Source organism: Diadema antillarum, unplaced genomic scaffold, assembly GCF_040938485.1.
Source record: "Diadema antillarum isolate AM-2024a unplaced genomic scaffold, OU_Dant_1.0 seq00002265_RagTag, whole genome shotgun sequence".
Classification (NCBI taxonomy): Eukaryota; Metazoa; Echinodermata; class Echinoidea; order Diadematoida; family Diadematidae; genus Diadema; species Diadema antillarum.
The window spans coordinates 261,836-287,740 of record NW_027272894.1 but is presented as its reverse complement, the minus strand read 5'-3'; the positions used below and the strand labels follow the sequence as shown (position 1 = coordinate 287,740).

General features: G+C 37.1%; 2 protein-coding genes across 2 annotated transcripts in view; one reads left to right on the top strand and one right to left on the bottom strand.

Moving 5' to 3' along the window:
• Positions 1-17,953, top strand: part of LOC139714396 (endoplasmic reticulum-Golgi intermediate compartment protein 3-like) — a 28,041-nt gene extending 10,088 nt beyond the window's left edge. Inside the window, exons 7-11 of the mRNA XM_071626104.1 lie at positions 3,291-3,380; positions 5,414-5,510; positions 15,923-16,130; positions 16,826-16,881; positions 17,874-17,953. Of these exons, the coding sequence (XP_071482205.1) occupies positions 3,291-3,380; positions 5,414-5,510; positions 15,923-16,130; positions 16,826-16,881; positions 17,874-17,953 (531 nt within the window). The remainder of the gene's footprint in view (positions 1-3,290; positions 3,381-5,413; positions 5,511-15,922; positions 16,131-16,825; positions 16,882-17,873) is intronic.
• LOC139714397 (reactive oxygen species modulator 1-like) lies at positions 8,481-11,741 on the bottom strand. The gene is made up of 2 exons (XM_071626105.1): positions 11,592-11,741; positions 8,481-10,227 (listed from the first exon to the last, which is right to left on the bottom strand). Exons 1-2 carry the CDS (start codon positions 11,714-11,716, stop codon positions 10,119-10,121), a joined length of 234 nt encoding a protein of 77 aa, XP_071482206.1. The 5' UTR covers positions 11,717-11,741; the 3' UTR covers positions 8,481-10,118.
• Positions 17,954-25,905: the final 7,952 nt, after the last annotated feature.

The following is a 25,905-nucleotide window of genomic DNA, read 5'->3' as shown; positions in this document are numbered from 1 at the left end:
CTAACTCAACGAGAGACAAATATATGGGAAATATGCACAGTACAGACTACTCGTCTTGCAGTTATGACACTCTAGTGCTTATTCTTACCGAAGGGGGATTGATATCTGATTCATCAAAATGTGTTGCTCTGTTTTTAAATCTGAGGGCAAACTTATATTTATGTTGAAATTCATGATATTGTCAATGTGTAACTGTTCTGTTGCCATAGTAACCATATTCTACAAGGCATGACTAGTTTACTCTCTGAATGATTTATAATGCTTGCAGGACTGATGGAACTATGCTACACCTATTATGCTGGAAGAAAGTGTTATATTTCTTTCATACGATGCCGTTATAATAATTACACCTCTTTGTTGTGAATGCATATTTATTTATTTTCATCCTTCCGTCCATGACAGGTGCTAGAGGAAGACTGCATATTTTGGTTGTCCACTCGTGTCCACTTATCCATCCATCCACCATTTACATGTATTTACTACAGGCCTTGTTAACATGATTTTAGGGGGGAATTTTGTAATTGGTATTTTGTTCTTGTTATTCTCATTTGATACTCAACCAAGGTGTAATACGTGAAATGATAATGAGATTGTGGTGATGAGATTTTGGTCAAAAGTTCAATGAACTTTTGGCTAAAAGTTCTCGTATCCGTTATACTTTAAAGTGGGAATAATCCATGGCAACCTCGTGCAGCAAGAAGCATTACTAATGAATGAACACTCATTTCTCAGAAATAAAACAAAAAATAAGCAAAACTAAACAACAGGAAACACAAACTTAGGTCAAAGGCCACTGGTCTAGCTTTAAAATGCACTTGTCTGCGCCCCATGCAGTGAATGCCAATAACATTTCATGATCATTTCATGCCATGGAGGTCTCTTGCTTTGCTCTGCTATTATACAAATGATGCGCAGGATAGAGTGTGTTAGTGAAGGTGCGGCGCGCTCGAGAGTATTGACAATGGTGCGACATGCACGAGGCGCAGCCGAGTGCATGTTTGCAACCGTTGTCAATACTCGAGAGTGAGCCGCACCTTCACTAACGCCACGAAATAATCCTGTGCATCATTTGTTTTATAAAATGGGTCGAAAACTAACAGCATTATTCACGTACCTTTGTGGGTCAATACCAGTCAGCTACATGTAGCACTCGCTCAAAAGTCAAGATGTCCGAAGATGTTCGTCCCAAACATTTACGCACGTCGCACTCGGAAATCCCGCACATAAGTACTGTACGTACGTATAAGAGTATACGTACGCCACGTGTTATGCACAAGAAAGGCCGCCGGCTGTTGTGGCAGCCCGAACTAGAAGTTGTTTACAGGATTGACAGCGCGTATAGTAGCGCGTGATGCACTTGTAACAACTGATTGAGTGCGCACTGCTAGTGTAAACATTGTGACGTACGTCAGGCCCCGGCCGTGCATTTACTAAGAAATTAATACACGCACACGTGACTCATTTCAGCGCTTCCAATTGGCTACATTCTTAAATCCATTTTGTAACAATTTCTGTCTTTGCCATTCTAATGTGGGTGTTGTCTCTGACTTCAGAAATACACCCTGCTTAAGAAACTCAAAAGAAATCTAAAGATATTACTCAATAATCCTGGGTTTGAAAATATGAAATCTTATATTTATCACTGAAATTTTACCCGCGGTTACAAAAAGTACAGCAGTAATCATTTTGTTTTAGTCATCTTTGGTATTCTTAATTGATTGGAAGGGTAAAACCTAACTTTAAAATGACTAAACAATTATTTTTAGATTATAAATGGCATTAATCTTCACAAATCTACACAATGCAATTAAGAAAATAGTGGGATTACACAACGCTATATAATGCAGGTTTCCTCATGCATATGCATGTTGCATATTCATAAGCTAATTAGCATATCAATGCACCCATGGCAAGTCCACAGAGCCCATCTCCAGAAAGGAGCTGGGCAATCTGGCATGTTTTTGTTCAATGCACATGACATTGGGCTGGATCTTGATCAAGAACTATGATGTTGTCATGATTTTAGCTTTATTTGTCATAGATTTATTAGTTTTTATAGGTAATATCGCTCACTCAATGCAAGTCAAATGTATGGGAAATATCCTCAGTACAGACTTCTCGCCTCACAGTTATGACACTCTGTTGCTCAATCTTACTGAAGGGGGAGGGATATCTTGTTCATCACAATTTGTTGCTTTATTCTCAAATCTGATGGCTGACATCTCAACATTGAAATTTATGATACTGTCAAGATGTAACTGTTCTGTTGCCATGGTAACCATTTTCTGCACAGTCCATGATTAGTATACTTTCTATGCTTTATAACACATTCAGGACTGATGGAACTATGCTGAACCTATTATGCTTCAAGATAGTATATTTTTCTTTCATACGATGTTGTTTTGTTAAATACACTTCTTTGTTGTAAATGTATAAATATTTATTTATTTTCATCCTTCCGTTCATGACGGGTGCTAGAGGAAGACTGTGCATATTTCTGTTGTCCACTCGTGTCCATTTATCCATCAATCTGCCATTTATATACTCCAGGTCTTGTTAACATGATTTTATGGGGAATTTGTAATTGGTACCATGTTCTTGTTGTTATTCTAGTATTCTAATTTAATACTCAGCCAAGGTGTACTGTGTGAGATGATAATGAGAGAAAATTGTGTTGATGAGATATTGGTCAAAAGTTCAAAGGTCAATGAACTCTTGGCTAAAAGTTCTAATATTATCTATCCGTTATACTTTAAAGTGTGAATAATCCTTGGCAATCTCATGCAGTAAGAAGCAGTACTATTAAATGAACTCTTATTTCAGTGAAATTGTGTGGAAAAACAAAACAAAACTAAAACAAAACAACACAAAATGCCATAGGTCAAAGGTCAACTATTGTTAAAAATCTCATTTTCAAACCATAACTTTTTGAAACTTTAAAATCTGATGGGAATGTAAATTACAAAATAAGACGGAGATAAACTTGGAAATGATTCACTTTTGCCAAGGTTTTTAGGTTATTGTGTGAGGTCAAAGGCCATGGTCAATGACCTCCAGTCACATTTGTACATATCATTGAAGGGATACACATGTTTACATATTATGTAGACTGCTAGCTGTTATCCATTTTGGTAGGTAAATTATGCCAGCTTTTCCTATATCCTTTCGTTTTTCTTATTTTTCCGGCAAGGGATGATTTATGCACTGTGATCTCTCCCTCACGTAGCGGAGAAAATTTCTCAATGCTGTGTCTCATGCTTTATCTGTGTTTACGGTATTTTCTCATGCAGGTTGCTGGCAATTTCCACTTTGCGCCTGGTAAAAGTTTCCAGCAGCATCATGTGCATGTTCACGATTTACAGCCTTATGCAGGTGGAAAGGTGAGTCTCAGAGGTTCAAGTCTTGAGTCATTCAAACATATCAGGGCCCCATTTCATAAAAAGTTGATTTGATGACAACTCTTTGCTGGAATGACAATTGTCATGGTAACGACAAGAATACAGCTTCCTGATTGGCTGTTTGCTGTGGGAAGTTGTCATTCCAGCAAGAGTTGTCATCCTAACATCTTTTATGAAATGGGGTCCTGATGTAATGCCATGTTAAAGTGATGAAAAAGTATTGGTGGAGATGAGAATTGGTTTTTGAGAAAAAGTTTTTGCAAGATACCAAGAAAATACTTATTCATAGTACAGATCAGAATTCGAAGTTTATCTGATAAAAATCGGGTTTGGAATGACTGAAACATCCAAACACAAAGTAAAACAAAGCGATTGTAACAAAGTGTGGGTCCCACACTTTACTAGAATCGCTCTGTTTTGGATATCTCAGCCATTTCAAAACCAATTTTCATCAAATAAATGTCGAATTCCTCATGGAATTACATGCTCTTACATATTTCATAATCATAAGAAGTTTCTCATTATTTCACCCAAAAATGTCCTAGAAACCTGAAATTAGATCTCAACCAAAACTATACAATCCCTTTAAAGTGATGAAACAGCTTGTTATACACTTTATGACTAGTTCCTGATAACCACAGGCTGGGGGCACTGTACAGGACGTGTGTTGCAACAAATATCAGATTGTTTGCTACATGGGTAAAACAGATTAAACTTCCCTTGTGTTTCACAATATGCATGTATCTCCATCAGTGAAAATGGCAAATAGATCAGTACGTGAGATGCAAAATCTGCAGTTCAGAGAAGGGAAAATATGGTATATGTGTTGGTAAGCAGATGAGAATTTCGTTAGATTTACCCTTCTAACACAGGAATAATGCATGTAATTTTTCACTCTAGGGGGAATTAGTAAGTTTTGGGTTAGTGGGTAAATGGAAGTATGAAAAATAATACAATTGGTAATTGAGGAGGAGATGATATTTTGTGATCGAAAGCTCAGGCCCATTTTACTCCATTGGCTCTCCAGTATTGGAGGTGCTGATGTCCTGTGTCAAATCTGAAAGATTGTTTTTGTTTGTTTGTTTGTTTGTTTGTTTGTTTTTTAAAAGAAGAAGAAGAAAGTACAATGTATTGTGCAAGCATTGTGAGAGTAGGTAGAAGAAAGAAACTGAAGCGATCAATCAAGAGATTGGCAGGGGAAGAAGACAGAAGAGTAGACCTATGCACTAAAGGCTGGTTTAGCTCTTGTAAAATGCTTTCCCTCAGTTAGCTCATCATCATCGTCTGTTGTACAACAAGGTGGGTGGGGGGTTATAGCCTTATAGGTCGATATCTAAGCTGCAGATCCAGTTCAGGGCAGTATCACTCGCTTGGGCAAGTTCTTCAAGCCCTCCTGGGAACTTCTGCAGGTTGCAGTCTTCCACGATATGATGCAGGGTTTGGTCAGGATGGCTGCAGTCACATGCAGGACTGGAAGATTGCAACCTGCATGTCATCCACCCTGTTCTTTACTAATGCAGTCTACCCGATGCAATACAGCTTTGTTTGCTCGTGCGATGAGTAGAGTTAGATTTGCGTATGAGACAATACAGAGAATGGAGAAAGTATCAGTTTGCTATGCTCTGTCCGGATATCAAAGTCCAGTTCCATGCAAATGAGTGAGTTTATGCCAGCATGCAAAAGCATTACATGTGTAGCTGCATTGAATATCAAGAGCATTGCCTTGTGCAGGGAAACCAGTTATGTCTGTGAAATGACTACAGTTAGATCCATTTGTAAGACAATACAGAGGATGGGTATTAAAGTGTTACGTATTTGCTATTCTCTGTTTTGGATAATTCCTCTACGTGGTTAACCAGTACACATGTCTGTACCACGTCAGGTGCTGGGATACAGGAGATAGTCTGGCAGATTGCAGCTCTGTACATGTGTTCCTTAGTTCACTGGTGGTCTGTAAATCATACTTGACTGTGCACACATGTTACTCTTCTCTATCATCATCTCTTTGCCATTAGTTCAACATGACCCATCACATCAAAACGCTGTCATTTGGCATGGAGTATCCAGGGATGGAGAACCCATTGGACAGGACAAAAGTTATAGACACCAAGGGTAAGTATCCGTCCCCTTCCTTCCCGATGGGTGCATGTTCACCCCCCTCCCCCACCCCTCTTAACATGATGGGTTCTTCCTTCAAAAAAAAAAAAAGATTAATGGTACAGTACACTTCCGTTATAACAAGCTCAGTTATTAAAAAAAAAAAAATTGTTGTTGCAATGAAGTAGAAATTCAGGTACCCAATTATCACCTACGTTGTACATATCTTAACCCTAATCAGGCTGGGGGGCGGGGGCGGAATCCACCCCCCCTCGACGTTTCGCGCAATATCTTCGCAGCGCGATAAGCTCCCGCCGCGATGTTTCATGACTTTTTTCTTTGAAGTATCGCGCAACTTTTGAGACCAAAATTGTTGCGCCCGCGCGTACCGTTTTGACGCGACGCCCGTTCGAAAAAAATTCGTCAACCCCAAAATTGCTCCAAAACGTGATTTTGTGTACAAATCCACTGCAAATTGTGTTTTTTCAATTAATTCACATAAAAATTCATATCTTGACTTAGAATGGATGAAATTAATTTATTTTAGCATAATAAAGCTTCGAAAAATGTCTGTGACAAATTTTGGCCAAAAAACAAACAAAAACAAAAGGTCGAAAAACAAAGAAATACGTAAGAAATTCAAAAAACAATCAAATACATAAGAAATTAATTTCGATACAGATTTTTTTTTATCCTATGTCTCAGGAGAATGATACACAACTGTACAAGAAACATTTTTAAAAAGAAATTAGCTTAATTAGAGCATTAATAAGTGATTTAGAGCCCAAAACTGATTTTATGCATAAATTACAATAATTAATATATATAAAATATAAGAAAAATTTTTCGGAGAAAGCAACCATACATTTTGATATTATACGTCGCGGGCGTCGCGTGTGCCGATTTTCGGCGCGATCACGCGTTCCATAGGCGAGATCTGAAGGGGGGGCGGAATCCCCCCCCCAGATATAGCATAGCCAAAAAAGCCCAGCCTGATTAGGGTTAATATAGTTTACTGTTCAGCTATGAATGTACCAACATTTTGATATTAAGATTAAAAAGGGCTGTCCTGGACTGTGTTATTAACATGTGTCGCCTGTATGCAATACCTGTACTCACAGACCTTGTTCACAAAAGCAGAGGGTGAGAGCTCTTATATTACAGTGAGCCACAAAATACCAACAACTGACTTTAGAAGTGTACATTTTTTTTTTTTTTTTTTTGGTGTGTGTGTGTGTCTCGTTGCCAAAACAAAGTTTCAAGCATGATGACTTTGTTTTGGTAGTGTGAGTCTGTGAGTCATTGTCATGGCTAGAATGTGCTGTAATCGCAGTATTGAAGGCAGAGTCATTGCGCAATCCATTTTTCACATGGTGCAAGTTGACGCAAGTTGACGTGATGGTGAAGTTGTGTGTGCTGTGCCAATGCATATTGCTGCATCCTGCCAAGCTAGTTTACTAACATTTCCATTTGCTTCAGAGTTTGACCTCTTAATTACTTGACAAACCACTTGGAAATGACAATGTCAGAGATGCTGCTATGAGCATGGTGTAATCCTGTATCATTGGAACTTACTTCTGCCATATCATCCATTTAGCGACCATGAACTAATACAGTGTATAACAATGTCACATAATAGAGTCAACCTTGCTTACCTTGAGCCAGACGGGACCGAAGAAAATGGTTCAACTTTCAAAAGACAAACATCGGGATCTGTGACTTATCCAATGTTGGAACTTTTGATTGATGTTCAAAATGGTTGATTAATGCTGATTGTTTGCATGTTTGTCTTAGTTGTAAATAAATTAGAATGTGAATAAATTGAATGGAATGGAAATTTTCTGGTGAAAGATTTAAATACCTTAACAAACAAGAAGAAATCGAAATGCAAGAGTTGCAGGATATGCATGCTGAACTGTGTCTGCATGTGTGTGTGGTGTGTCGGATCAAGGAGCCCCTTGGTCACGTTTACATTTGCTCACACATTTAATCATGCTGCAAAAAGTGCTTCATGAGCAAAAAGTGCTGTGTGTTGGCTTACTGTAAACGTGTGTAGGGGTAGGGGTATTTTTCTTACATACACCAAATCACGTATAGATGCATGTTCATTCTGACCTTGCCGTACTTGCGATTGAGTGTGAAAAGATTTGTCACGCAGTGCCAGGATTTGCCACCCACACCTGCTCAACCCGTTGAAGATGGGCTGATTTTGCTACAACACGCATTTCCCATAAACATCTGCCCGAGTATACTCGGGACTTGTCCTCAACAGGTTAATCTTGGTACATATTTGTTTGCCTGGGAATAGCCAAGTTACATATGTTGGAATTTTGCTTTGAGTACCGGGTAATGCCTGGGGTGGAAACGGTATGTTCAATTTATTGGGACCAGGGATTCCATGTCAAGGTAACCCTCCCAAGTAAATTACTAGGACTCACACGTCTTGAAGAAGAAATACACGAGGAAATTTTGGGACTTTTGGATAATTCTGCCAATCTGATGTCAAGGTATGGGAGACTGGTTGTATTGATTTTTGTTTTGATATTCAAGGAGGCTTATGGTTTGTTATTTTGCCACCTGCTAGAGTGCACAATTTGAACTAGACTCTGTCACTGTGATGAGTTTGACGATACCCATACAAGAAGAGCAATACATACTGAGAAAAGGTTGCAATTTCTTTGTATTTTAATTTGTTCCCTTTATTCTTCATGACAAGAGAAGTTTGCATGCTTTACAAAATATTCTCATCCAAAGTTAAAGAAAGGACTTGCATGAAGAATAGTCTTTTTTTCCCCTGTATATCTCCAGTCATTCAGTAGACAGAGTACTCAGCATACAAGCTTGCTAGACTGTATATCACAAAAAAAAAATATGAAGAAAAAGGAAGAGAAATGTTAAAAGAGGAGCAGTAGATACAACTGTTAAAGGCTGAAGAAACAGATCGACTTCAGACTTTCTGCAAACAAAAAAATAACCAAAGTCAGGAATTAGTCATTAGCATTACCCAGAATTCACAAAAGCAGTTCAAATTTAGTTAATGTCCTTCAAGCACTTTTAAGTACATTTGTACAGAGACTGAAATAATTCCATCTTTGATGTCATATGGTGTATTTTCACCATCTTTTCCATACAAATACGCTAAGGCTTTTATTAGTACATGTAACACGGGCCTTCAAAGCTCATTAATATCTAAATCTTTGCAAGTTGAGATAGAAGGGTTAACAGTTGTTTATAGGCTCAAACACACACACACACACACACACACACACACACACATGCAGACACAAACAGCTAACTGGTTTGTTGATGTTTCGGAAGCAATCTGTTCTAGTTTTTGTTTTCTTGTCTCCAGCATGTATGCTCAAATTAAATGTTTGTGAAAATTAGTCACTTTAGACCATATTTTGATTAACATGAACAGGTGGGGTTTTTTTTTCTTAATTTGTCCTTTAACTGCTCATCCTTGCAGAAAATGTTTCCAATAAACATTGTACATGCCTACATCACACTTCTTTATTTCATTACATTATGCAGTGTACAGATACATGTATTTTCTTTCTTACATGGAAAATAGCCTTACATTATTATTTTTTCCCCCATTCCTTCCATGCTATTTCTTATTATTTGTTACATCTCCTGTTTCATAATGCTCAACCAGTGATGGCTAGGTGGCTCTGATAATGATAATTTGCAGACAATACTCCTTTCAACAACTTTTTGTTCAGGAAAGAAATTCAGCTCATACATGCTGTATATATAACATCTCTCAGCAGTGCTATACAGTCCAATACTGGAAATGATATGATTTCTAGAGCCACAACAAATTCAGTGTATCATTTGAAGGACAATGTGTTAAACCATTTTCAAAGTAAGAATAAGTATGTCGAAGTATTCTTTACATGAAATATATGTAAAAATGTTCTTTTTGAAGACACAAATAAATGCAATCATTGACAAAAACAAACAAACACACATCTGATTGCAGTTAGACATTTCAACTTCAATGTATAATAGATATCTTGTCAATTAGACTTCTTATCCTGGGAGGACACTCATGTCACACAAGTGCAGTAGAACTTGAAATGTCGATTCCTTCAAGAAAGACTATTCATCTCCTTTTTAAATTTTCCCTTGGAAAGTTCCCAAAATACATCTTCTACACATTATTTTTCTGTCAAGTTTACATCCTCCCAACAAATGATGTGAAATTATAAAGTGTTGAAAAAAAGAGAGAGAGAAGAAGTCAGCTTTCATAACAGAACTGATTTAGGAAACATTGATTCTTTCAGAATCTGCAACATAATTGTTCACTTAAACAGTGCTGCAGAGGGCACTAAATCACTGGGCTGCAGATTTTGCGAGTGTACATCAGTCATTCTATGTCGGCACAGCCTGGCTTTGCGAGATGGGTACCGGATCCTTTCTGATTCCGTGAATCATGTGAATGTAACCCCAATTTCTAACATTAGCATGGACAATGTTGTTGACACGTCACGTTCAGAACCAACTTCAGGACGTCAAGGCAAGGTCACTGATAGAACATGTCATCATCTCCAAGACACGGCGTCGATGAAGCATGTGCAACATTACACTGATGTTGCATAAGGTGAAGACTACAACCTCTTAGCACCGAATACCGGTTCCTATCGACATAAAAAGTCCAAAGGTTCCCCCTCCTTGCACCATACTCTTGCCAACTGTGTTCATCAGCTCTCTTCCCCTCAATCCATATCTGGATATTTTTGGACAAAAAAATAAAAAGAGAGAAAAGCAATGCAAAGTAACTGTTTTCTTAGCCAGCATTCTTTTAAAGTACAGAGAAACCTCATTCTCATGAGGTCAGATACAGTTCTACAGGTCCTCGGGACCGGCAGTTTTCTTTCGTTATAAATGAACAAAGAAACAATAAAAATACATAGAGTGGATAATGTTGCGGCCTGAATTTTTACTTCGTTGTAACCGGAATTTCGTTATAACCGTGTTCATTATAATGGGAGTGCACTGTATAATAAAACCCTAATACAACAAGGTGTTGGAGGTCCCATACATGTATTTTACATTTGTTTTTGTACCTGATATGGTAAGAAACCTGATACAGAGCACTACCATCATAATGAACATGGTCATATCAAAACTCTTGTCAGAAGAAAGTAAAAATGCAGGTCCAAAAATCGTCATACATGCATTATCTTTGTATACAACATTATTGTTTGGCTAGTCCCGAGGAACTTTGTTATAATGGAGTTGCCTGTATAACAAGGAAATTGTCATTGCTTTTAAGCCATTACTAACAGGATTTCCCTATGAATCATTTTTGCACAGATTGGAAGGCTTGTAAAGAAGAAAGGCTACTGCACTCAGCATTCTCAGATGTACACATGCCAATTGTTACTCTTGACATCTGTATAATTCTGAATTTTTTAAAAATATGGAAAAGGGAAATTCTACAACTGATATTAAGATACGACCTTGCACAAATCCAGACAAACATCAAATCTATATTCCCAAAATTCACTAATGATTGATTTACACTTCGATGTCTCGATTCCTTCACATGACCAGACACAAAATGTGCAGCTAGCATCCTGTCTATTGCCATGTCATACTTGTGGCTGAGATTGCTTGCTGCAGACTTCCATCCCAACTGCACAAATTATGTAATGTGTACACATGTAGTATTTTATCGAGCTATGTGATTTTTCATTGCAATATGAGTGGAAAGCTGAAACATTGCTACTCTCCGTTTGACAATACTTTTGCAATGAGAATGGTCCCATTTATACAGTATTAATTAATGAAGAGCGGAGCTCAGTATTTACTTGTATGTATGATATATTGCCAATGTGCAAACAACGAATTGTGTAATGGTTCTACAGTGCACTCCCGTTATGACGAACACGATTATAACAAAATTCCGGTTACAATGAAGTAAAAATTCATGCTGCATCATTATTTGCTCTATGTTATTTATTGTTTATTTGATCGATTTTATAGGGAATTTCGATATAATGAAATTTAACAGCTGGTCCCGAAGACTTCGTTATAACGGGAGTCCACTGTAGTTCTCTTAATAATTGCTTTGTGGATAATGCTCACCGAAGAGCTGAGAAGCCACCAAACAGGGCACCAGATCCCATGCCCACGGCGAAGCCAATCATGAATCCCATCTTGACTCGGTCGAAGCAGCTGGGGCCTCCGGTGGGTTGCATGGAAACAGGCATTTTTGTGGATGGTCACGTGTCAGACACCAACAAATCAGAAACCTGTTTTGTTTTTTGTTTTTTGTTTGGGGGGGGGGGGAGAAAAATCAGAAGTTTGTTGTTTTGCTGATTGTCAATTACCACTGACCACCAATTTGTCTTTGACAAAGATTGACTGACCTCACAATGGCTGTAAAGGGATTGTAGTTTTGGTTGAGGCCTAACTTCAGTTTTCTAACATTTTTTTTTTTTTTTTTTGGTGTGAGATAATAAGAAACCTAGCTCTTATGAAATATGAAAGGGTATGTAATTCCATGAAGAATTTAACATTTATTTGAAGAAAATTGGTTTTGAAATGGCTGAGATATCCAAAACAGAGCGATTCTAATAAAAGGCAGGACCCATCCTTTTATTACAATCACTTTGTTTTACTTTGTTTTTGGATGTTTCAGCCATTCCAAAACTGATTTTCATCGAATAAACTTTGCATTCCTCTAGTTAGTAATACTTAGAATGGTATGCTCTGTCACTATTTTATAAGTGTTTTCTTGCTTGGTATCTCGCAAAAAGTTAACAGCCCAATTCTCATCTCCACCAACAATACTGTACCATCCCTTTTAAACAGCATTTATGGCACTTCACATTTTAATCATCTGACTATTGAGGTTGCAAATAGAGCTCTGACATACTAGCCGGCCATTTATGCTTCAAATAAACTAGCTGCTCAGTCATGGAAAATATTACTACAGGTGTATACACAGCCCTGTCGCTGTGTTCTGCGAGACGCCGTGCTCACTGCTGGTTGGGCTGCTAATAATAGTAAAACTATACAAATTAAAAAAAGGTCTAGGACCTTAGACACCTCATCTCAGGCAGTCGATTTAATCAACTTCTTGAACATGTTGTTGAATGCTTCCATTTATTTTACTTTTCTGGAACGATGCTGTAAAGGTCTGGGGGTGTTTTATTAAGTTAGTCAGCGCTGACAAGTTGTCAGTCTTTGTATCACTTTGACAATCACCATGATAACAGTCAGTGACAAGAGCATCTCAGCCAATCAAAACCAAAGATTTTGTTGAAATTGTCAGCACTGACTAAATTGATGAAACACCCCATCAAAGCCCCAGGACTCAAGTCAAGAGCCTGTTCATCAATCCGGATTTTGCTTTAAAAAATATAAAATAGATCTAATATTAAATTAAAAAATAAATAATAAATCTAAAAATGGAATTGAAAAGAACACGCAAGCTGTTCTTGGAGTAGCTTTTAACATCTATTGCAGAATATTGTGGTATTTACGCCGCAAAATTTGCCCAAGATTCAGAGATTGGTCTGCCAACAAAGGCAAGCTTGCTAGCTGCGGTACATATCCAAGTCGCTACCCAGCTACAATACATAGCTACGCAGCAGACGCGCTATCCCTGCTGCCTACGTGCGTGACGTGCTTGCTGGTTTACCTTTTAGTCCCACACCTTGCTATTCGCTGGTGGGAGTGAATGGCTGGTGTGTTCGTCTCTTCTGATCCCTTGAGAAAGCGAATCTGAGGAATTGCGTTATGTTGACGTTATTCAGTATCTTACACCTTCATATCTTCAGCACCAACTCTGGTGATATTTTACAGCTTGAAAGGTCTTTAGGAGTTATTAGAGGTCCAAATGTGATCGGGTACTCGCCAGTAATTGTGTACGGATAGCGGCCAAGCAAGTAAATGCGGTCGATTAGTACTTTAATCGATTATACGCTAAAATACAGTCTATCGATCAACGCTTGCGTCCCAACGGAATTTTTCATTAAAAGGTCTATAGAGCAGGATAGGTTAGAAGAAGAAAAATTAGCAGTTATACGTAATACGTTGTCAATACATTTACAAAAGTGGGAAAACTGGAAAAAGAATTGAGAATTTGCTTTGCGTTTATTTAACAGAGTATGGTCTGCCGTACATCCACCAGGAAATGCCTTTTCCACGCACTCGTATTAAGTGTTATAATGTAAGTCAGGACACACAGGTTTCAGTTGCTTTTGAGGTTTTGTTGTGATGGGGGTTTTGGAAGGGGGAGGGGGGACGGGGTGGGGTAGTAAGAGGGAGAATGGACGGGGGTATTGAGTAGTGGGGGGGGTGGCGAGGGGGGTTGTTTTGTTTTGTTTTTTTAACAAAAAACTTCAATCAATGGATATTGATATTTTAGGTTGGATTGTATGAAAGCTGAAAAGAAATTATTTTTGGGGTAAGTGATTCAGTTAATAGAATTTATTATGTAATGAAAGAAAAAAATTGTTAAGAGATTGAGGAATTAATAATGTAAAATTAGAAAAGAAGAGATGTTTATATATGGATTGTGTATATTGATTGTGAAAAAAATGTACCAGAGTGTATCAAAACATGCTAAATCAATGTTAAGTTTTGATATCAGTTTTGCATCCATTGATGAAAAGGACTATAAAATTGGTCCGGAGATTTCTGTATCAATTTATTTGTATGTTATGTTTCCATTGATGAAGAATAAAATATTCTTTAAAACAAAAAAGTCTTCATCCTTCCCTTCTTTCTTTTCAGCTTTTGTTTTTCACCGTTAACGAGTTCATTCAAATAGTATGCGATTTAGAAATTCCGAATGAGTGTCAGTGGATTTAGGGATGGGTACAATTTCGGTTGAGATGGGGCTGCAGGTTTCCAACGTTTTTTGATGATGATTTTGTGAGATAATGAAAGATCTCTTATGAAATATGAAAGAGCATATAATTTTAAGGGGAATTCCAAGTTTAATTGATGAAAATTGGTTTTGGAATGGCTGAGATATAAAAAACAAAGCAATCCAATTACTAGTAAAAGGTGGGACCCACCTTTTATTAGAATTGCTTTGTTTTACTTTGTTTTTAGATGTCTCAACCATTTTAAAACCGATTTTCATCAAATGAACTTGGAATTCCTCTTAAACTCGTATGATCTGTAGCATTTTATAGACTGCTTTCTTAGTTGCAAAAAAGTTAACGGCTGAATCTTCACCTCAACCAATACTACGCCAGCTCTTTCAGTCTGTTGGCATCGGCACCAATTCGTTCTACTACAGTACCGCCGTCAATATTCTGACCTGTCAATAATCACTCTTACAGAAAATAAGTAATGTAATAATAGGCCCTCTTCAGTATTGAGGAGTACGCTGGTCCTGCGCTTTGACCATGATTTCTCGCACACAAATTCACTGTAGCGAAGAAACCGTGCATTCTATTTGTCCGTGCGTATAATTGAATGCAGTTTGATTCACTTTACAATCTACAGCTCGCTGACTACAGAGAGGTAGAAAGAGACTCCCCCCACCTCCCTGCCGACAAGTGCTGCGGAAGAAAAAGATCTCGATGACGCTTACGTCAAAGTGAACCGGGATGGAGCTTCATGTATTTTTATATCAGATTATCCCCCCCCCCCATTCATCTTATGGACATCAGTCACTTCGTCAAAGAAAACGTTATTATACACAGGCCTACTCTCTCTCTCTAAAGACAAACAAACAAACCCAAAATAGTGAAAAATTTCACTTTTGAAGGAGTGGATAACAGAATAGAGTGAGTTTAGAGTGAAATTGGAATGAATTTTGAGTAAAAATTTTTATTTTCACCAATTTTGGAGTGCAGACCAAAAGGGATCACTCAAAGGTTTTTGAGTGATCCCTGCGGTCACTCCAAAATAAATGAGAAAAAAACAACAACAAACCAACGTATTTTTACTCCAGATTCACTACGATTTCACTTTACTAAAATGCACTCTTTTCTGAAATTCACCCCTTCGTGAGTGAACGTTTTCATTCTTTTCTTCTTCTTCTTTTTTTTTTTTTTTTTGAGAGAGAGAGAGAGAGAGGGGGGGGGGGGGAAGAGTATGTCTGAATACATGCATCGGACATCACATCATAATGCCGCTTCGCATGCCGGCCCTCAATACGTTTTCCTGCATCAAGAAATAGTGAACAAACAAACAAATAACACCACACCCATCAAACAACAAAACGATCGATGGACCCATGAAAAAAAGAGGCATAATTACTAACGTCTTGTTCCGCCAACAATAATCTGATCTGGTTGTGATGTCAGCGTTTACGTATACAAGCATGAAAACAAGGCCGCTCATTCTTCAAATTCACACCACAGTCTTTTAGCCTGCAGTCTCTCCTGCATTGTCATAATTATTTGTCACGTTATCTATTTTATTTCTCTTATTTTCTTTTATTCCTTCAGGATCGTCGATGTTTCAATATTTCGTTAAAATTGTTCCGACGACTTATACCAAGCTCGATAAGACGGTGACACGAACCAACCAATATTCAGTGACAAGACACGAGAAGCAAGTAACAACAACCTTCTCGGCCGGCGAACACGGGCTGCCAGGAATTTTCGTGCTCTACGAGCTATCACCTTTGATGGTCAGATTTACAGAAAAACAAAGGTGAGTGCAACGCATGGCATTTATTTGTTTGCTTTATTTATTTCAATATTCTTTTAGCAAGGTAGCCCTTTCAGTTGGTTAACTGTTCTACCAAGGGGCCCTGCTTACATTATGTACAGATAAATATGTCATGAACATTAAAACAAAGTACAAACAATGAAATAGCCTACACTACAAATGATCGGGCTTTATGTCGTTCTCGCGAGGGCAAAACAAAGGCTTACCAATTTTGATTATAATGCCATTTTGTCTTTGGAATTCAAATGAGTAAGAAGTCAACATAACAGAAAAAAAAAGCAAAAAAAAAAAGCACGCTTCACTTATCGTTGTGTTTGTTTTCGTTGAACAATTTCAGTGAAGTAGCTGAAAGGAATGATGATTTTGTACATTGACGCATGTAGTACACTGCGTATGACTGGTTGCTATTTAGCAAAGTTTTACATCTTGACACAAAATGTAAATAGGGCCCTACTTAATAGTGGTATGTAATTTATATGCGTGTACAGAATTCACTATACATCGTAAATACTCAAAGCACAGTTTACCACTTTGTGATCTCTTTACATAATCTTGCGATTTTTCTATGAACTACGTTGAAACAGCACCTCAAAGTTGACATCATAATTACGAGATTATACATGCACTGTGATGGATCTGGACGCCCTCTAATTCTAGCTTTCCTCGTATCCCTGCAGATCTTTCATGCATTTCCTGACTGGCGTATGCGCAATAATTGGAGGAGTTTTTACAGGTAAATTATTTGTTGCATTTGTGTTTGTGTGTGTGTGTGTTTACCCCTAAACCCTCTGGACTGCCAGCTCAAAATACCACTGATTTGTACGTAGATGAGTTGGCGGTGGTAATTAATGAGGTAGTCTTTCCTCGCACTCCCGATTCAAAGTTCAGTCCGTCCATCGCTCTTATTTCTGACGTATCTAGCATTTCAAGACGAAATGACACGGACAGAGAGAATAAAAATCGGGCAAACAGAAATGTGATGCATTGAAGTTAGACTGAAATGGGGAAAAGTTACGAAAATGTAAAGGAGATAAATTGGTTGCACAAGTATCCAATTCGCTTGCAAATAAATTTCCACTTCCTTTCCCAATCTGACATGAATTCTGACTGAAAAAAATAAAGCCTTTGCGTGGATATTTTCGATAGTATTGAATGACAGTGCAATGTTATACATTGTACCTCTACAGAAAGGATCTTGTGTGCTATATCATTGACCAAAAGAATAATGCGTACTAGTAAGATTTGTTTTGAAAACCTGCTGGACATTTATGATATGATATCATCACCATGCTTAATTTGCGTAATAATCATGTGGATGTGGGCGTTGTCACTGTTTCGCAAGAGCGCGTAAAACATCATTTGATATCTATATCATTCTCTATTTCGATTGGATCAAACTTTTCTGCTCTGTTTCTTTACTTCGGTCCTCCATGAAATTAATAAATGAAATCATCATCTCATGAAATGGTTCAAAAATATATGTCATGAAATGACGTGACGCCAACTAACGTAAAAAGTGGAATAATCATACCAATCTTGAATTATTTATTATTTCCTTCTTTGATTCAATTTTCGTGAATTGTTTCGGATGTTCGTTTTGCGTTTCGTAATCATTCTCTTTGAATTTGTATTATCATTATTAATTCTTTGTTGTTATCATGACATATGAAAGCACATGAAAGCTTCTACCTATATAATATATATTTGTTTCATCTCTCTTTGCAGTGGCGGGACTCATTGATTCGATGATCTACCATTCAGCGAGGGCAATACAAAAGAAGATAGATCTCGGAAAGGCCTTATAACGCACGTTGTCTTCACATTTTTTTTTATATGAAATGTTAATTATAAATGCACATTTAAGGATTTACATTATCATCTTTTTTTCCCCATGAATGTGCATAGCTACTGATTCTTTATTATAGGGTTAGAACGGTGTCTCTTTAGATTTGAAGGAGGCAAGAGGTTGCTAAAAAAAAGGTCAAAGAGTGTCGCACGTAGAGCTGTAGTTTTCTACTTTTTAACTGTTTTAGCGTTAGAATCATGAAAATGTGGCGATAAGGAGCCACTACGAGCATAATCCAACTCAACGACTGATGTTTTGGATGAAAAAACAAAAACAATCAAAAAAAAAATCAAATCAAACCTTCTGGTTGCTCACGATATAGTGCCTGACTTAGAATTAGACAGAAATTATTTTTTTTAGGCAATCGAGGATATGTCAATATAGTAGGCCTATTATGTTACTAGTAGCACATCGTATGGATCAGTTTTGCTGGTCAGTTTTGTATCTTTTCTTTTTTATGTAAGGGTGAAGGTACTTTTTGAGTATGAAAACGTTCCAATTCGCACGCCGACTTTGCGGATGGTCATCAATACTGCAGCTCTGCGCGTGGGCCACATCGTTTCTCTAGCACGCGTCCATCTTGAACTCCACCCGTTCGTCGTGCTAAGATCTAGAACGGCGTTCTTATTGTGACGTCACGCCAAGCGTCACGTTCACTCATCTTCTTGAGTTCGTCGAGTGGAATCGAATGCCTTTCCAAATGTATGCGGTTCTGTGAGCAGTTGACGTGTCCACAGGGAGTGGCCGTGCATCTGGTCGAGGTTCTCTTTCAGTGGTAAAGTCCCATCGTAAGAACAATTACATGTGCATTGGTTATGATTACGATAATAATGGTGTCGGTTTTGTCATTTAGAAGTACTTGTTCTGAAATAGTGAACTTTCTTGTAATGTAGGTATTATTTGGTTAAAGATTATATGCTTCTTCCATAGGCTTGATTACGTTGTTACTTTTAGAATATCAGAGCCAAGTCAGTTTAAAATTCAGTTTTGTGGGTTCTAGGGAGGTCTGTAGAGAGGCGTAACTGTGTTGCGAATTCCTGCTTGGTCATAAAAGTTACTGCTTCGGTAGTGTTTGTTGCAATATTTTAAACTTGACACCCAAAGGGGGTATCGTAAGGAAAACGTATCAAAATGTGTCTGAGTTCACAGTGTATATTGCAATACATCAGCCTCGCCTAAGTCGAATCCCAAGTGAACTGTTGAAATTCTTCGACATGTTGCGTGCATCTCGACTTACAGATTAGATGAACACAATCGTCATGTTTATATCCGTTCGGCGTAAAGGTGTTCTTCGACTTATTGAGTTTCTCGACTTGTGTGACATCGACGTAGGTGAGGTTGTCCAAGTCTTTTAGTATCACCGGCGATTGTATGGCTCATGTATAATCTCGGCGACACTCAAGGATGATGTTCTTGAGAGAGGGTGAAACAAAAATAAATGAATTAGTCGAACGTTTGCTCCACCTATACGCTACCTTGCTCTTTCCCCGAACATAGTAGGCGTGTTGCTTTTGAAGGTATGTGATAGTCAAGGTGTACAGTCAAATTTGTTTTTGTCTAGTTCAAAGAAGCGTGAGAAAATCCTTCGACTTACTTGAATTTCGACTTACAGAATAGATCATCTCAATAGTCATGTTTACATCCATCCGAGGTAAATTTTTTTTCTTCGCTTTTGCCAATTTGTTAACTCGTGCTAGGTCGACTTTAGGCGCGAGATTGACCGTAGTTTGAAAGTTACTGTTTGTGTACGAACAGTAAATTTTTACTGAATCTACCAATGATATCGTATAAAGTGATGTGCCTGCTTGTTGTAGGTTCTTTTCGCGTCATTCAACGCGATACAGTTCTTATAAAGGAATAACTGCGAAAGTGTTACGCATAGGCTACCTGCATGATAACATAATGTCAAAATTTATACAACTTAGTGTACTAGTAGTATTTAATTGGTTTGAAATGTTTAACGAAGGAAGTGCAATATGATCTGAAAGACCTGTGCTGATGGTACTAGAATCTACATGAACGATCCCTTTTTTGTATATTTTCTTATTGATTGATTGATTTTTTTTTCCTAACTGAGCAAATATGCTGTCGGGCACAAGGACCAGCGTCATAATTATATTGCTGGTATTTGCATGTTTTTGTGGCGACGAAGTTCGCAACTGCTGCTCGTGAAATCACATTTTGGATGGATTTGTTAAGATAGCCATGGTAGCTGATTATGGAAAGAGTAGATGATGCTAATTATTGTCAACGTAATGAAGGGGGGACATTGTAATTAACATAATGCATGCCATAATATAAGAAATGCAACATGACTTACATTAGTGCATATCGACAATCGCATCTTCTCGTAACAGTACGGGGAAAGTTGTTCATTAGCGGCAAAAGGTGCATGCCGCCGGAAAAAAGGGGACGTGTTACCATGCTGACATTCACCAAAATGAGGAGGTTCTGCCCAGTCAGCTGGTTATCTTAGCAGAACACATTGTCAAAGAAAATAATGTTACCATGATTATAAATATACCTCTTGGAAGTAACCTTCATCCTAAGAATTATGAATAACTTTTGCTTATTCCATCATGGTTATGCCGGCACTGTAATTGAATAGTGTACACAAATGTATCTCCGAACAATATTTAAGTTTTAACATCAGTTAACCATGTGAAGACTGTTCTACAACCTTGACCGAAACGAAGGATACTAAAGTGGCTGAAGTTTGAGTTGAGTTGAGTTTATTTTATTTACTAGTATACACGGAAATAAAAGCCTGCTTTCAGCTGGACAGCTGTTTTTCAGGAAGGCCGTGTTTTACATCGAATAACAAAACGTACATACACACGGCGAAAATGCAAACATAATTATACAATGTTACACAATAAATGACAAGCACTGAACAAGTTACAAAAGAAAATCGATGAAAAAAAGTGAAAGGGTTGATGAAAAAAAAAGTGAAAGGGTTGATGAAATTGGATAAATGTAAATGTAAATGTGTTCGTCGCACGAAATCTGTACTACAATTGTACCAAACTAAACTTTGACCAAGTGCTACCTACTTGTATCGCAAATCGAGTCTCATGCGAACGTAAAGTATATGGCAGCTTGAAAATCATGGAAAATACGATTCGTTTAATAATTGGCAAATACACTATCGCAAATGATTGCTCATGAAATTGACGACATTCCGATATCATCAGCAGGAACAAAAACAAAGAAATGATGTTCCGTTTCGTTTCGTTTTGTTTTTAGGGCGGATGCGGAGACATTGTACACTGTAAAAGCAGTTTTGAAGAGGAATCATTTTAGATGGAGAATTACAAGGCTTTTGTTTACAATGAAAAAAAATGGATTCTTTTCATGTCTATCTATAGATTCTGCGATATTTGAATGGAATCTAACTAAAATTTGAGCAGAAATCTTGTACCTCCCCTTTTGAAACGATTTCTATATTCAAATTAATCTTTCAGAGTGTATATTAGTTGCTTGAATATTTTATAATGCATATATCTGTTTTACCTTTCCATTTCTCTTTGTCACTGTTTTCATATTTTAGATTATGCAGCATTCTTCCTTTATTCAATTTCGTTTCTGCTCCAAACAAAGCCAAACATTTTCATTATTTGGGTAAAACTGCCCATTGCGTCATCATTTTAAGCATTTATATGTTACCGTTTCATTAGTCAGAAGTCTTTAGAAATGTTCATCCGAAAGAGAATTGCGTACTTGTTGGTGGAATTCAGTTCACCCGTCAAGGATTTTTTTTCCCATACTGCAGTTTTATGTACATGTATGACCACATTACAGCTGTCAAACGATACCAGTTTACAATAAAATTAGCCAGTTCACAATTACATTTTGTGCATGTGCGGATAAAGGTCATTGCAAACTTTTCTTGAACCTGACTTTTAACTGAAGTATTTGAAAAATTGGCTAGGTCTTCATGAAAACTACGTGTATGTTATAAATATCAAATGAATTAGCTTATTAGGTGCATATGAGGTGAAAGTGTATTCATTTCAACCGAAGTACCCAGGGCCATTCATGCAGCACTTACTTCAAGTAGATTACCATTTTCTGCCTGGCTGTTTTCAATCATGCATGCTCTCCTGATTAAAAGACCAACCCGTGTTTTTTAAAAAAGTATTTTGTTCAGAGCTCATTGAACACCATTGCTAACTGTGAACTAGCTATATTTCTTTTGTTGATTTATGTTTTCATTTCGTCAATTTATGTCTAATTGTGGATGTATATTTTCCAATTCATCTATCTTCGGTATGGTGGTAGTTATTATGTAATTACTTGCATCTTTGTCACAATATTCGTCTTTTCGAATTGCAATGAAGAGTATGATGCCAACATTATCAGACTTCAATTGAGCAAACATCGTTTTTACATGCTTCCTTTATAGTAACATTAACAGCCCAACTATTTTGATTCTGAACCACATGTTAAGTTGATGCATTCGTATTTATAAGTCGCTAATCCTGTTGAACAAAAAAAAAAAAAAATCTAGACAAATAGATGATTATGAAAATAGTACGTTGAGACTGCTGAGTGGGGTTGACAAGGAAGGTGTTTTATCTGATACAGTTAATTTGATATTTTACTATGTGAACATGTACATTTTATGTATAAAATTCATTAAAAACGCAACAACTCGAAGTTCGATCTGTGGGATAAAGAAAGTCAGAAGATATCCGTGGCAGATGTGTAGAATGTTGAGTGTGAGAATGCGTGTGTGTTTGTGTGTCGTGCGTATATGATTACAAGAATATCAGTGTAAAATTTGTCCTCAGAAACCAAAAGCTACTATTTCCATTTCTTGTTCTCATCCATATCGAGAAAACATTTTGTTGTCATGTTTTAGAGACATCTAAAAATTATTTACCTGTAATTTTTGCACATCTTTTCACACATCACACAGCGCAAAACGTGTTATCATACCATATATATACATAAATAGATAGATATATAGATAGATAGATAGATAGATAGATAGATAGATAAATAATTAAATAAATAGATAAATAGATAAAATATACATCGCACATGTGGGGGGTGTACATTGTTCTTGACCCTCCCTCCCCCCCCCCCCCCCATTACCCCATTAGCCCTCAGGCCCTTCTTACAATGATTGATAATAACAATAACAAGAAGAAGATGAACAACAATAACATCGATGATGATGATGATGATGATGATGATGATAATAATAGTAATAATAACAATAATAATAACAAATCATGGACACTTACCTGGGTGGGATTTGATTCCACGACCTTATAACTGGTGTGGACATGCGTCATGTCCACTAGACTATAATATACCGAGCTTCTGCAGAACACAAAATATACGCGATTCATTCTGTACTGGCCAGCTGAACCGCCCGTATATAGCTGAAAGATATTATTCTTCAATCCATTAGCCTATTATATGTGTACATGTAACTCCCAATCCTACATCCTACTGTATATCAACTCTACTTACAGATCCAAGAGAGAGGGGAGGACAGGAAAGCAACATTATATTTATATAATAATATATTATACCCTCTTACTCCGAAAATAGAAAATTCTTACATTTACTTGACATTATGCAAGGTTCATTATACCAACGCAGAAATAACTGTAAATCGTAATAATATGTAAGAGCCTGTTATGAATGTGCAGCCTTTCAATACGTTACAAAATCATGCACTTTCCCCCGGCATGCCCGGTTATTATTTTCTTCGGTGTGTGTGATTTATGGATCAGTTGAACGATTTTGTAATGTTTCAACGATTAAGCCTAGATGAGTTTCCTTCCCCCATTCCACAAAAGAAATTCTTTATGCAATCTGTATAGCTGTTATCATTATTTTGTGAAACATTTTGCGGAGGATTATGATTATGATAGTATCGACTTCGACCGTGTATTCACAATTCGAAATACATTGCTGGGATTCCTTTCCATTCCCATGCATGAACATGATTTGAAGGACTGCGAATGTCTTCTTCATTTTTTTTTTTTTAATGTGTAAATGACTCCGTCAAATAACGAATTTAACTTTTTAAGAGCACAGAGATTCTGTTAAATCGTCGTATTTGTAAATTATAGATACTTTCTTAAGAAGCTACAATAAATGAATATCAGAACGCTTAGTACATAACGCATAGACCCTATTATTGATTTTATTATTTCTTTCAACAACCTGTTGTATATTGCATTCTAATGCACCAATGTAATGTGTACCGTAAATTTTATCAAAGATAATATGCAAAGGTATATCGTATAGCACATATAGGGAATCCTGTTATAGTCATGGATAGCAATGCTGCGTCGTGTCGTAAAATCAAAAGAACGATTCGAATAGAATATCTTGTGACTACAAGTTCTGTGGATGTCCCAAAACTCGGATCCATTGTCAGTGTTTAGTATACACTAACGATTAGTTTTCGACGTCGGCGCCATTTATAATGTGAAATGATTAGGCCCTATAAACGATGACTTCCACAAGTCTGTACTCAAATTGTGATTGGATAGTTACTGGTAGTCCACATAATCGGGCCATGATGACGTGACATAAATCGCGGACATTGATCGCCAGATAAGCCGATTCACTCGGATTACTGGTGTTGCGCAATTGCAACCTTTTGCCCAATATCAGGCCAAGGAGGTTGATCAGGCCAACCCGTAGGTTACTAGTATTACTTACACAAGCCGCAACGTTGGATTAACGCCATTCGCTTTCACGTGACGACCCTAATGGCGCAACTGCTGCGCAATGTGAATGCGGCCGGTGCGGAGTGGTTTCGTGGCGTCAGTTACGTGGTGACACCACGGTGTAATATTTTGATATGTATGTATATGTGTGTATAATCATATATATATATATATATATATATATATATATATATATATATATATCATATATATATATATATATATACATATATATATATATATACATATATATATAGGCCTATATATATATATATATATATATATATACATATATATATAGGCCTATATATATATATATATATATATATATATATATATAATGAAAAACAAAAGTCTTATGCAGCGTCTGTTCTTTGGAATAAGCGATGGTCTGTTCCTTGTTTGTTCATGTTTGTGTGTGTGCGTTGCATGCGTGTGTGCCATGGTGTAGGCCTATTGAACAGCTCTCAGGGCTTTCATCACCCAAATCACGAGATACGCAAAAATCCTTGGATAATAATATTTATGCTTGGAAGGAAATGGTTTTCTGTAATAAAACTAAGTCTGTCGAAATGATTACATCCGTATACATAACGGACATGTGCATCGCATTTCATTCATGTAGCTTCACGCACCTCGCATTTCTTCTTCTTTCGATAAAGTACAGGTCACCATGTGGTGTTCGGTGTTTTTATTTGTATCAACTTCCCTTTACTCCCGATATTCGGAATAAAAATACTTTAGATGCGGATAAGAAAAATTGCACTGTTATTAGGGAAAGTAAAAACACCCACCATTTTCCATTTGACTATAATAAACTACTCAATTAAAGTAACATGAAAAGGGATGTATAGGCTCACCAAGGTTTGCAGCAGAATATATACAAAAGAAAAAGAATGCAAGAAAATAATTTGATTTCTTGATTTTACGTGTTTTATCAGAGATTTTATCAGTGATGATATCGGGGACACGTGCAACAAAGCAAATAGGACAAGGCAATGACGTGTTGTGGCTTTTCAGGTCTCGTGTTCTCTTGGACACACACACAAAATAATTTCCATAAGTTTTCTTGTTTATCAAGCAATATCTAAATCCTGTTCTAAGGGATAGTTATAATTTGGCAATGACGACTTGATTTATAAAATTGAGGGGTTGTATTTTGATCGTGTTTTGAAAGAGAACAATTTTTGTGATGTAAATTTAGGCACAAACC

Excerpts from the sequence above, each read along its gene's own strand:
- LOC139714397 (XM_071626105.1), bottom strand. The coding sequence starts at position 11,716 with ATGCCTGTTTCCATGCAACCCACCGGAGGCCCCAGCTGCTTCGACCGA. Across the intron at positions 10,228-11,591 it reads GGTGGCTTCTCAGCTCTTCG|ATATGGATTGAGGGGAAGAG; the intron begins GTGAGCATTATC and ends AAAAATATCCAG.